This window comes from Stegastes partitus, unplaced genomic scaffold (genome assembly GCF_000690725.1).
Source record: "Stegastes partitus isolate 25-593 unplaced genomic scaffold, Stegastes_partitus-1.0.2 Scaffold250, whole genome shotgun sequence".
Lineage (NCBI taxonomy): Eukaryota > Metazoa > Chordata > Actinopteri > Pomacentridae > Stegastes > Stegastes partitus.
Genome location: NW_007577981.1, coordinates 394,285 through 408,183, shown reverse-complemented (window position 1 = coordinate 408,183; position 13,899 = coordinate 394,285). Strand labels below are relative to the sequence as shown.

The 13,899-nt window shown below is 43.8% G+C and overlaps 1 protein-coding gene across 1 annotated transcript in view; it reads right to left on the bottom strand.

Moving 5' to 3' along the window:
• LOC103357367 (partitioning defective 3 homolog B-like) overlaps positions 1 to 13,899 on the bottom strand; it is a 183,816-nt gene that overhangs the window by 77,765 nt on the left and 92,152 nt on the right. Inside the window, exons 16-17 of the mRNA XM_008281909.1 lie at positions 13,239 to 13,348; positions 9,081 to 9,125 (exon numbers count right to left, since the gene is read on the bottom strand). Coding sequence (XP_008280131.1) covers positions 9,081 to 9,125; positions 13,239 to 13,348 — 155 coding nt within the window. The remainder of the gene's footprint in view (positions 1 to 9,080; positions 9,126 to 13,238; positions 13,349 to 13,899) is intronic.

The following is a 13,899-nucleotide window of genomic DNA, read 5'->3' as shown; positions in this document are numbered from 1 at the left end:
ACTAACCCATCCTAGTTGTATATCACAATGAAACAGTGACAAGTACTCTTCAAAGAAGTTGCAGACAGATTGCAGGCAGCGTTTTCTCATTTTGAAAACTTTTCTGTGGGGATGACTTTCCCGCATCATGGCACTCACTGCTTAAGACATATTTTTTGTCATTTCAGAGGCTTCAAAGCTCCGAAGTAGAGCGGGGAAAAAAAAGGGGAAGTGAAACTGAAGCGGCGATAGAGTCGAAGGAGGAGGAAAAGTAAGCGGAGCGTTGCTGCCTTTTAAGTCCTAAATTGACTTTCTGAGAGGAAGTGGGATTTATAGGGAATAAGGGGTTATAAATAGAGAGGGGGGAGCGCTCAGGAATAAAACGCTCAATTTGAGAGGCAGGATTTGTGTCACAAATGTAATTACGGCTGTCCAGCTCGCAGCCTGATAGAATTAAGCTCCTTGCCAATGCACTGCTGCTCTATACAGAGAAACTGTGTGTGTGTCTGAGTGCGTGGGCACATGTGTATTTACTACAAAATGTGAGAATTTTGTTCCAAGTTAAAAAAAAAAAATTAAAGTCATGATACTGCCTGTGTGAGATAGCGGTGTGTGTCCTTGAAATATGAGCACAATTCACTTTTTGCTGGAGTGTGTTTGTGTGCGGAGCTGGGAGTGCGCTCATTCCATGCATGTCAGGCGGTAGAGGCTGGAGGTAAATGAATAATGAGGGTTTAATAGGATGGATGAGCGGGGGAGAGGTGGCTATCATCGCCAGCTCGATCCAATGGAGGGTGAAATCAGCGTTTATCACATATCGCTGCCCGCTGTGCCAGCAGATGCTCTCACGGATCCATTCGCATCATGTCTGCCTGATTGCCACTGATTCAAGCTGGTGCACATATTTGACAAACAGCCTAACAGCCAAAAAGGCCGGGATGATGGGCGATGCCCTTCACAGCTGTAGCGCTCCTCCAACCAAGATCAAGCAAGAATGTCACGTTTTTACTCCGTTATGTTGCTTTGATCTCATGTTGGTAGCAACTTTCACAACTTTTTAAAAGTAACACTTTCTTCAAGACTCATGTTAGATGACGGCGGAGTAATTCCAGGGCTTGGACATAAAACTCGCAGATGAATCATCAGAACAAAAGTTGCATAGCTGCATTATTTAGCAAAAGCTCTGAGGTGCAATCCTGCGTTAATAGAAAAGTTGGAAGAAAAGTACAACTCACAAGGTGCATGTTGGGAGCAAACATCCAATTACAGTACCACGTTTAAAAGTCTGCTGGGTGAAGCTAAAGAGTCTTCATCAGCAGCTGATGCCTCATAATTTGCCTCACACAGTTCGCATAACTCCACTCCGCCAGCACTCGACCGAGTATTTCCCCAGCAATGAGTTTGCGTTGTTTCTGTCTTATTGGACAGCTCATTTAATTTTTTTATCAGCGAAGAATGCAACAAATCATTTTATTTTTATTCGTGCTTCCGTTTCAGCAAAAACAGGCGCAACTGGTTGTTGATAGAAGACATTTGCATCCGAGCTTCTCCTTCATGCCACACTGCTGACTAATCTTTGAGAGCAGTCGTGGGTGTGTCGGAGTGATTTTTAAAGTTTGTCTTAATGACCGCTTGGCTTACTTTGACTACATCTGTCTGAATGAAGCATTAGCCTATTTGCACAATTAAACGCTGTGAATGAATCGATGCTGAAGAACATCAATGACAGTGTGAAACGCAAACTTTTAACGGTAGCTGACAGTGCTAACAATGTTTACTACAAAACACTGCTTGCTCAGCTTCGGATTAACAAGTGGCTTCTTGGAAATGTGACACAAAAACATCCTTAAAGGGAAAAACGTTACTGAAAACAAAGAACCTGCCAATTACCACCGTAAATGGTGCCTGCGCTGCACGCTGAACACATAAACACTGGAAAGCACCCACAAACACTCCAGCCCCACACCTGCATGCATGATGCTGTAGGTGCTTGCACAACGACACGCAACATGCAGATATCCACCTGCACACACACACCTAACATCACAGTGCGACATGTATATTGTGTAGAGGTTGAGTGCTGTCGTGTCTGGGCTGAGCAGACAGCAGTGAAGTCTTTGCCTGGAACGTTGCCTCGGGGTCCCGCTGCACTGACAGGCCCTGCAAGGACTAACGCTGCTTCATGATGCTGCTTTGTACTTTTAAAAGTGTCACTTTAAAAGCGAGTGTCACACACCTGGAACTACGGCATGCTGATAGAACTTGTTCTAAACTTCTGTGTCATGGGGGTCAAATCGGTATCAAAAGGGTTTTTTCTTTTCTTTTTTCATTTTACTTGTATGGATAAAGGAAAAAACCTTTTTAAAATGATGTGTATAAATATGTGATTTTCCAAAAGTTGAGAGAATTATCCTGTGAAAGAAGCCATCAGGGAGCAGCGTTGCCATGAAGGCGTTGACATGGTCTGTAATCATGTGTACATACAGTCACCCTCAAATGTATTCATAGCCTCCCATCAAAGAAGGAAAAAAATCATGACGCTGCTTTTGAATTGTGGTTCAACAGGAAAAACAAACAAGCATGAAGGGACCCGTAAACTAACATTTAGTTGAACAACCCTTTGAGCCAATCACTGCAATCAAGTGTTTCCTGTAACTCTCAATCAACCTTCTGCACCGCTGCTCATCAGCAAAGTGCTCTCATTTGTTTGTTTTTTTGAAATTATTCTTTTCAACCAAAATTCAAAAGCAACGTCTTGTTTCACTAAATTACAATTTAGCAAATTTTTATTTATTATTACTTTTTTCAGTTTCTAGTTATTTGAGTGACTATTGTGAATTTTGCCTTTCTTTAATGAAAGGGTATGAATACATTTGAGGACGACTGTAGGTGGTGTCAGAGTAATATTAAGATGAAAGCTGGACTCATGGTTTCCCAGCAAGGCATTCCTAGAGCTTCACACTGCCTCCTCTTGCTACATTTCTTCCCACAGTGAACTTGCTGCCTTCTGCTCCCTGGTTAAATAACCCAGAGCACCTGGCCATCCACGAGATGTAAAAGAAAATGTGATTCATCAAAACACCTTGTTTTGTTGCTCCATGGTGCGGCTCTGGTGGTTGGCCGCAGATTGTCTCAGCAGTGGACAGAGGTCGGCTTACAGCTACAAAGCAAGCTGTGATGCACTGTGTGTTCTGACACCTTTCTATCACAACCAGCATAAAGGTTTTCAGCAATTTGTGCCCCAGTGGCTGCTCTGTTGGATCGGAGCATGCGGCCCGTGTCCAAGCCACTCACATCCCGACGCTGTTTTCCACTTTCTTGCACATCGTCTTCATAAACTGACTTTTCACTTACTCCCTAAAATATCGCACCCCTTGACAGGTGCCACTTTAACGAGATACTCAGTGTGCTTCACTTTACATGAACCGACCTCGGGGGGACGGCTGACACCAAATCATTAAACTGGATCTTCACTTGTTTTAGCAGCAACACAGAAGCAGGAAAACAGCTTTCCCGCGAACACTTGCCCATCGACTGGACTTGCGCTGTGCTCCATGGAAGGCGGCTTTGTGGCAGACTGGGAAAGGGTTGCCACGGTTACAAGAAAGTGCCCCCCCCCTCCATTAAAACTGCTGGGGGTGGCAGCGCTGGTAAAGTCTGTGAGAGATTGGTGGCACTGAGTTGCCAAGGAAACATTTTAGTCAACAGCGGGGAAAAAAAAAAAGGGGGCCTTGCTGCTCCTGGACACAGTTCCTTAAATTTGCCACACACTTACAGACACACACATGTGACACGCAGATCCACACACACTTTTCAATCTAGCATCCAATCTCGGGATCGGCCAATAAAACCTGAAGTCGTTGTTCTGCAGACCAGTAAAACAGGCCCTGACCTGCCCCTCTGCTATAAACACACACGGCGCATACAGACACGCATTCACTCCACACACCTGTAAAAGAAAGCCGGATCTCAGTGTCACCCTGCTCAATAAAGGTTAGCGAATTTAATCCGACAGAAGCATGAAGCACGGCGTTACGAGGGATGGAAAGGTTCCTGCCTGTGTCACACAGTCTCAATAAAAGATATGTAATTCAATAGGTGCTTTAAAAGTTTTTCATATTACAATGGATTTCCACAATCCCATCTCAGTGAATGTTTATGAATGGATTTAAGGTATTTAAACTACACAAAGAAATGGACCAAACGCTGAAAAGTCTCTCATAAAACTACTGTAATCTTCATTGGTTAGATTAAATGCACCGAATACGGGGCTTTCAAACCTTTACTGGAGCAAACCTATGATGACATATGAGAAGTTTAAATAGCATCATGGCATTAGGCCTATGTCAGACCTGACAAATATCTCTCGTTAATTATAGATTTGTTAGACTGAAAGCAAACCAGAGGATAAAAACTAAAACCAGCAATGTGTCAGACTCTTATTGAAGCTTTAAGAACGGGTCAAAAATGTGTATTATCTTAACACAGACAGGCACTACAGAATATTACAATCAAGAATGAGCCGATCGTTTTTCAAAAACATCTCCAGCTGTATCCGTAACCTTGTTCCATGGAAACTATTTTCCAATCATGTGACTTCAAATCAGATTACTTCATACAACTGTACAGCCAGTAAAAGCAAATCTGATTCATGTTATGGCCAATCAAAACTCCGCTCCAATCAAAGACCTGGTCAATCACTCGGCGTCCCTCCATCGCTACCTGAACGCACTCAGCTACATCAGAGGCACAAGCTGAAGCTGGATGGAGGCGTTGCTCTGGCGGTAATTGTGTTTAGCTGTTTAGATGTATGAGCGAATGGGACATATGGCCTGTTTGTATTTAGCCTTCACCCAGATGAATGGCTTTAATAACTGGAGGGGACTTAAAAGGCCATTTCATAATTACTGCCTACCTCTGCTGGATTACAGCGACGCAGCGGGGGTGGCAGGGTATGGATGAGGGCTGGCGAGCGCTGTGCAGAGCAGGACATGTGCCATTTGTAAACGCGCGGCCGGTAAAAGATGCTCGTGCAATGAGGGAGAACTGCAGGGTGCATAAATTCACACACACACAAGCACACACCTGCATGAAATGATATACTTGTGAAGATCTGTACTGACTGCCACACTAGCAGCAATCTCCAAGGATGAGAAATGAAGCAGATCATCAGCAACTGCAGTTCTTCCAATGGCCACCTGAGACTGACTCCAAGATGCCCAACTTTACAGGAGAAATAAGCGTGTTAACAGCCCGGAACAAAGAACAGTTTTGGTCTCTAGAGCTAATTTCCTCATTCATGACACCTTTTTTTTTTCAATTGCCCTAAGTTTAATTTAAATTTAAATCATGCATAATTATTCACGGCCGCTTGAGTGGCAGGTGGGTGCCGTCACAACGCATTCCTTGACTCGCTTCAGCTCCTCCTCTTCACAAATTTTTGGATTAGCAGTGAGTTAAGCCTTGATTAAACTCCCTTACGGCATTGTTGTAATACTTTCTGGTTGAGGAAAGTAGATCTACGTATTAGTGTTGCAGTTGAGGTCTTGTGAGGTTTCCTAAATTCAGTCCAGTCTGCCAAGAATTCTGTTCTGACAACTAAACTGCATTCTTAATTATGTATTTTTTGCCTGATTACATTTGTTTGCAGCGTATCACAAATCAACATATCTTATTTATTTATTTATCTATCGCTTTACTGATGCTTCTTGTCAGCCAACCAATCAAACATCAGATGAGGTGGGACCCTGGTAACCAAAAAAATGGAGGAGATGTTGTGAAAAGTGCATATTTTACCCCTATTTTCCTAAACCGTGTATTTGTGGAGCTTAAACTTAAAATAAAACAAGTGAAAAACAAAAGTGAACAAAACCTAAGACTAAGAATAATGGCCCCTACAGAACATGCACCACTGGTCTCCTGGATGAAAGTCAAATTGCTGCCAGCGTCCTCCCCTTCTATCACCTTACACAGAGGTTCCTTTAAACTCAGAGTCTTTCCTACAACATCACAGTCTTTCCTTTCAGGGAGAAAATACATTTCTTTCAAAACGAATGCAGTTTAACTGTATAGGAATGTAATATTTGGGAGACAGGGTTGCCTAAATTAGTGTGTTTTTTTTGTTGCTGGGATGAAACTCAGCCATGTAAAAACTACCTGAAGAATGTGACGCAGTCCTCATAGGACAATTAGACCAGATCCGAAATGCAGTCGACCTGAACAGACCCAAATAGAGAGGGAGCACTGGCAGCCTGATGCTACTCCACTTAATGAGCTGCCACAGTTAAAAAGAGCCCCTATTCACACAATTTTTCTAACACTTTGCAGTTCACACCTTGTTGCCAAGAGATCTAATACTTTGACCATGTAAATGCAGGGTCCCTGATTTGGGTCAGCCGAGGAATTCTTATTGGAGCTTTAAAATTGAAGCTCGACTGCTCCACAGAATGCATGAATGAAACAAGAAAAAAAAGCACATCTGGGTTTAACATGGTTTTAAATCTAAACTACACCAATAAGTAAAGCTTTCTATCATCACCTAATCCGTATCTTTACATGTCTAGCAATACAGGGAGCAGCACGTTGCACGTTTCAAATCGGTGCAACACGGTGGCTTTCAGCTTAAATCAACAACGTGTCGGATGCAAAGAGGCGAGAGATGGAGGGAAAACGGAAGAGAGGGAGATCAAGCGAGGTAAGGTGCGAGCAAGAGGCAGAGTTACGCAACGACCAAAACAAAGAGTGTGAAAACAAAGCCGAGGCTTCGGCGCTGGCAGGATGCTGACTGGTTTTAAATTAAATTGTGCGGCGAAGAAGCAACGGGGACTAATGGGCACACGGGGTGATGGCACCGGTGGCGTTGCTGCAGGGTTAGCTGTTAGCTAGTCAGCATTTAAAGTTCAGGCAAGACAACACACTTTCTTCAAGTGATCATTAGAAAACACACACATTTAGAGACGCGTTCAAAAGAGTGGAAAACACAGAAGTAAAGCAACAAGAAGCAACTGCAGCATGAGGCTGACTGGCAGAGTGTGTGCATATAGTGTGTTTGCGCTGGATAAGCTCCCAGGTGTGTTGTAAGAGGGCAGCCGGGGGAGATGTTCGACTCTAAGGGGGAGAAACGGAGGGATGAATGAAGGGATATCTGTCCATTACTTGTGTGGCTCTCCACAGAGTGTTCACATGCACACACACACATTTACTTTTACAAAATACACTGAGAGAAGCCGGGCTGGGTCTGACTGGGTACAAGAAACTCCAAGACTGGAGCATGTTCACCATAATCACATAAGGCTGGAACAGATACAGCAGCAGCTGAGCGGGGAGAAGGGAAAGAGAAAGAGAAAGAGAGAGAGAAAAGATTACAGAGAGAGAGTTACTAAAAAAGGATCAGCCTGTTGAGAGAAAGAGAATCAAAGTGCTCATAAAGAGGGAATTGGATGTTGGAGAGAAAGAGGAGAAAGAGAGAGATGAAGTTTTGGGATTGAGAGGATACTAAAAATGGAGATGGCGACAAAGAGCAGGAGAATAATCAAGAGCGGGAAAAGGACGAGATGAAAGTGAGGAGAGGAATAAAACTCAAAGCTCTATTTAAGATGGAGACCGGAGGATGGAGACAGAAGAGAAAAGAGAGAGCGGGACAGCTTGACTAAGTGACGGAGGGAAAGATGGAGCGAGGGGGGGAAAAGAGAGGGAGAGGAGGGAAGCGCACCTCGCAGCAGCTTCAGCCAGAGAGGAAAAAAAAAAAGGGTTTTAGCCAGATTAAAGAAGCCAGGCAGGCCTCTTAAGACCATCCGCCTAATGAAATATGTCAAAGCCCATAAAGAAACACTGAGGCCATTTAGGAAGGGGAGGGTGGGATGTGGTGCAGGAAGCTGGGCAAATACGCTGCATCAGCAAAAATGAAAAACACGCAAAAGCCCTGTCAATACGCATTAGCCAAGACGTCAACTGTGGAGGAGATGGGGGGGAAAAAAACAAGAAGAAAGGAATGCTGCAGCGAAGAAAGCTTTATTTATCGTGGGCCTTGAGGCTGCTTAGAAATGCCAGGAAAACCATAGCAGGACAGGAGGAGGAGGGGGGGTGTCAGGGAGAAGAAGAGGAGGAAGGCAGAGGTGAAGCCACTTGTGGGAATGCTGAGTGCGGGGGATTTGAGGTCAGCGATGGCATTTGTATTCCGCCGGCAACAGGCTTAGTTGGCTGTTGCAGGTGGATTTACGGAGGGGGGATCGCTGTAGGTGTGTGAGGCAGAGAGGAAGTGTAGAAACTAAAATGCTGGTCATGTTTCTTTACTTACAAGAGCCACGTTGTCATATTACAAGACAGTGGGTGTTCTGAGAGAGATATCTACACAGCTGAACTCCGCTATTAAAATCACGACTTCTGCAGCCCAGCCAGAAATGGTCAACTAAGCATGAAAAGTCTGTGAGCAGCATTTGATTTATATTCATACCGAAGCTACAGAGAACAACCGCGGAGTCTTCCAGCACTAGTGGAAATTCATTCTATCTGCTTCTATCACAAACTGTTCCTGTGCACACCAACTCGAACCTGTTTTTCTTTTTTTTGGGTAATCCTTGGTTGTGGTTTTGTCTGCAACCAGGATCAATGCTATATTTCAAATAAAATAAAGCTGCAACAGCAATCTCACTGGGTCGAACTGTGTGTCTGAACAGATTACAATGTACTTGGATTGGCAGTCTGAGCTGTGAAGTTCTATTTTACTTCTAAGCAGATTGTTCTTAAAGGAGAATTAGGCAACACCGAGGGCAAAGAAATAAGCGAAGTCGAAGCCGTTGTAATGTAATACGGCGGCTGTCAGCTGAGTGAGGATTGAACGCCGTGGGCCTGCTGACCTGGGCGGCCATAAAGCAGCGAGAGCTCAGACACTAAGTGCTTCACAACTCAACTTTGTCAGCTGGGGAAGCGAAGGAGGGAAGGAGGGGGGAAAAAATACAGTAAGGAAAAAATATTAGAGGATAATTATAATCCTCACACACAGGGTTGATTTGTTGTTCTGTGTGGATGAACTTGTCGATCTGTCACGCCAAACAAGACAACAAGAGGAGAGGAAGAGTTGCTTGTGTGTTCTGATTTCTCACCATTCCTCTGCTCGACCAGCGATCCCACGTTGCTCTCGTCAGCCACTGCAACACAAAAAAAGAAAAGAGCCACGATCACCACAGAAACACAGATCATTCCAGCGCTTTGTGCTGCTTCATAAATGCTGGCGCTGGAACCAAGCATGCTTTAAAATGACTCCCCGCGGAAGACGGAGGAGGACGAGCGAGGGACAAAATGACACGCCGACGAAAGAGGAAATGAAAAAGAAGCAGAAATATAAGAAAAACCAGAGGAAAGAAAGATATTGTGATTGTGGGAGAAAATGAGAACACGTCGAGATGAGACAATGAGAGAAATAATAAAGGGAGGAAGAAGAAAACAAAAGCCCCGCCGACACCCACCCCACCGCCTAATCTAACTAGGAATTGCGGTCGAGCGGCGGCGGCCACCACAGGCGGGGCACCGTGGGATACAATAATAGGTTTTCATTACGCTGCTATTTCTCTTAAATAATCCTTTTCATTTTTTATGAGGTCAATTTTCCCAGCGGACAGATGAGGGTGAAGGAGAGAGAAAATGAGGGTAAGAGAGAATATTGGAGAAACAGTGAAACAGAGAGAGAAAGAAGTGACAAAACAGAGGTAAGAAAAAAAAAAAACACAATCAGTGAAAGTAAAGCGGAAATCAAAAAAAAGGTTCGCTTCATAAAACCCTGCGGCGACACAACCAAGACAAAGACGCAGGAATACCTTTCTTGTGCACATGTGCCAGATAAAATAAATATTAAATACATTTTAAGTTTGGGGGGGACGAAAAAAAAACAGGACACGTGACCCTGGCAGATAATGAAAAGCTTCCTTTTCTGTGGAGGGAAGATAAAAGTCTGCATGGCAAGCAGCCAGATTTGTCTCTCCTGACATAGCAGAGGGCTAAAAATCTAAAAAATCCATCTTTTACTGACCTCCAGTCGCCTCCCTGAGAGTGTTTGGTATATATTTGCTCTGTTCCTGGATTACTGGAACATAACTACACAATGTACTGCAGGTTCCTGAAGGTAGCACGTATTAGGAAACAGGGTGTTGAAAGAATAGAGGGAGAAAGTCAGAAAAGAAATGTAACTGAAGGAGCAAAAGACAGAAGATGGGATGCTTCAAAGATGAGAACAGGAATCAGATAAAAGGTGCAAGTAGAAAAACAGGTAGAGAAGAAAAAGAGGGATCCACAGAAAGAACAGAGGGTGAAAGATGTAGAGCGATAATCACAAATAGTCAGTTTTTGAGGGAATCTTTTGAAATCTCTCCAAAAAAATGTAAAAAAGAAAAGAACATGTGATAGGTTTAGGGCTGTCAGCTGGTACTGGTCATGTTTCCTGCTGTCTGGAGTGACTTAAAGCGGACACAGCTGATCAGTCATGTGATTTAAATGTCATGTGGAAAAGGTGTTTCAATCTCCAATTAAGCCAGTTTCTTAAAATTCAGCTGTTTCTATTTACCTTTTCTCATACAGTACTTCAAAACACAACACAATCTAGAAACACACCTCTTTGCTATGCCGACTCTGTTGTCAAGAGTTTTGCGTAACAACCACATTTGACCTTTTGGCCTCTGGAAGGATTGGAGTTTTTGGACTCCTATGAGCGGTCTCTGTTTGCTCTTTAATGCATACCGACTGTTTTTCCTTTGCACATGAATACTGATGAGCCCATTGTTCCACAGCCTGGCATAATGCTGCTTTCTCTATGCCAGCTCTTACAAACACAACTTCTGTTAGCGTTTATGATAAAGCATTCAGAGAAAACACAACGATGCCAAAGTGTTTGATCAAAGAGAAATGAGGCTTTGCTGCGTTGCTCTCTATAATGTAATACTGTAAGATCTTGACCTGACTGTCTGACGTTACCCGAGATGACTTTGGCTGTGAATTTCCTCCATATAAATAAAACCGTATTGGATTTAGTGTATTTGTCGTGGTTAAAGCTGACTGTGCACAGACGCTGTGTGGAAAATTACTTTAACTGTGCGCAGGAAATCAGATTGTGGTTACACTTAGTCCTGACAGATTTCTATATTAAAAGAAAGTGACTTTGCAGATTTCTTCCTGACTCATAGTCGGCCTTTGGAGGGTGACTGTGCAAGACGGCAGGCAGTTATAGTGAAGACAATCAGAGAGAACTTTTATTTTTGACCTTTGATGAAGATAAATGTTTGTCATGCTTGAGTAAATGAAACCTCAATAAATAGAACTTGTTGAATAATCAAATTACTCTCAGTTCTGATCATTTGGGTGCTGGTGGTCCTCTGTTCAGGATAAACCTGATTTCTCTGTAAACACATCTTTAAGGACAAAACCGCTGTTAAGTCACTCAGTCGATTAGTCAAATGACCGCTTTTTTTTTTTTCTGTATTTAATCTGAGTCACTGCACACAAAATCACTCAGACTGCAAAGAGTGGTGGATAGTCTCCTAAGTCCTAAAAGGTCTGATGCTTCCATGCACTTTAAGCATCTTAAAGCCAATCCATACAGATATTTTCCAAAGCAGACCAGGGCTTTTTTTAATTTACTGATAAATGCATTAGTGAAAAGAACAGAGTAGCAGTGACTCACTGTGATGCGATTTGCTTGAAAAAGTTACGATCAAGTGTTTCTCTTTTTTATCTTTCACCTTCTAAAGTCGAGAGCTTCTTTCTGCCACGTTGAGGCATTCGTGGAACAAAACTGACTCGTGATTCTACGATCTATCCGTTACAAACCCACACCACTTCTCAGGAAATTCAGAGTTTGAAACAGCTATCGAGTCAGTGACTCCCCGATTCATGTGAGCAAAGGAAGGGAGGATTTCTTGTGTGTGAGTGAAAGCTCTGAGTCAACAGACTATTTGCTAAGGCATCCAGGGTCAATAAAAGCAGCTCACCTCTTTCTGTCAAGTGGTGTTTAATAAAAGCTAACCGGCTCTCTGGTGCTGCTGCAGCTCAGCTACATGTGACGTGTGGGGAAGCTCTCATGAGGGAGGAGGGAAAAAAAATGCATTTGTCTCTTTAAATACAACCCGTTGCAGATAGGGTCAGCATCTGAGGTCTTGTATGTGTTTAGAGCTGCTGCCATCTTTACACACACACACACACACAGGCAGAGCTTTGCTAACTACCTTATTTCAGCTCTGAGCACTCTGGAGAGGGAAGGGATGAATAGAACTGCAGTGATAACACAGAAAAAAAGAAAACAGATTGAAATGGAGGATGGCCAGAGATGGAGATAGAAGCCAGAGAGGGGAGACAGATAGTGGTGGGTATTGGAGTGGGTCCTCGGTGGGATAGAGCTGAGAGTGTGTGCGGCCGCGTGTGCAGACCACCCTTGTCCATAATGAAAGCCAATCAGCTTGGGTGGCAGAGGCGTGTGCTGCAGGAAGAAAGCCAATCCACTGAACCTAATGAACCGGGATTGGAAATCAGAGAGAGTCGGAGAAGAAAGAGAGATGGAGGGGAAGAGAGAGCGAGAGCAATGAACTCGCCGGCTTTCAGTTGAGAAACAAAGAGTTGAAAGGAAAAAAGAGAGATAAACACAGATGAAGGTGGATGCTGAAAAACAGGAATAAAAACAGAGAGAAGAGGGGGGGAATGAAGACAAATCCAGGAAAAAAAAAATGAACGGGGGTAGTAAAAAAAAAAGCTGGAGGAAAGTATCAAAAAGAAAGATGAAAAAAAAAATTGGAGGAAGAAGAAGAGAGGAGGGAAGTGAGGGTCAGCTCGGGTTAATACGAGGAAATCAGCCCTTTCGTTCTCGCCGTCCACACGCACACAGCACGCCGTGAGATTGGAAACCTCACGCATTTCAAACACAAAGAACACACATATACACAAACACACACACACCGGCCGGCGTGTTCATCCAGTTTGTTGGAAAGCCCCTGGGTTTATGGGTTCAGAGGGTCAAATCCCCTTAGGCCGGGGATAATAGGAGAGAGGTACATATCACAACAAAGAAATGCACTGATAAGAAGCATGTGATCACTGTTGTGCCCGCGTGTGTTTGCCGACTGGGTTCGTGATTAGACGGGGAGGGTTTTTGGCTGGTTTTGTGATGGTTGGGACAACAAAACGGCTTGTATGTGTTTCCCCTAAAAAATGTGTTCAATCGTAGGCTGATGGGGGGAAAACAAACGATTCTTTCACTGATGAAGAAGTGTGTGTGTACTCACCCAAGTCCATGCTCTTGGATGCCCTGTTGCGAGGCACGTTGTCCTTATCGCTGACGAGTTTGCTGTTTGCGTAGAAAGCCTCGGCCGCGTGGGGCAGCGAATGGAACTCGCTGCGGAACAACAGTCACAACTTCAATCAATCAGCGTTGACTCCCAGCACTGTGCAGCCGGCAGTGAGAAAGTCTTTTAATGACTGCTTGTTTGTTAGATCACCCACACGCAGAAGAGTAAACACGATTTGAAAGTCACAAACTCGCACAGACAACAGATCATTTAATTTCCTCCTATCCAGATGGCACGATTCAGTAAGACAATAGCATGTACTGTCTCCATTCAACTTACAGGGAAACAAGTATATTGATGCCAGATTCTGACTCTGGCATCAGTGAGACGCTGCAGATTTCCCGTTAGCGCAACGTTTCGTAACAGACTTTGAAAGTATTTTTCTTGAGCACACCTAAATTATCTCAATTACGACACCAACTGGGAGCGCGATGTGTTTTGGAGATTGTGTGTTGGTGTAAGACTGAGATGAAGATTCGTCAGAGCCAAGTCCCCACACTAAGCTAGACGACAAATTCAGGAGTTCTGAAGCGAATTTCTAGACCGATGTGGAGTCCTGATTCCATACTAGACCACATAGTAAAGAAGACTATCCCAC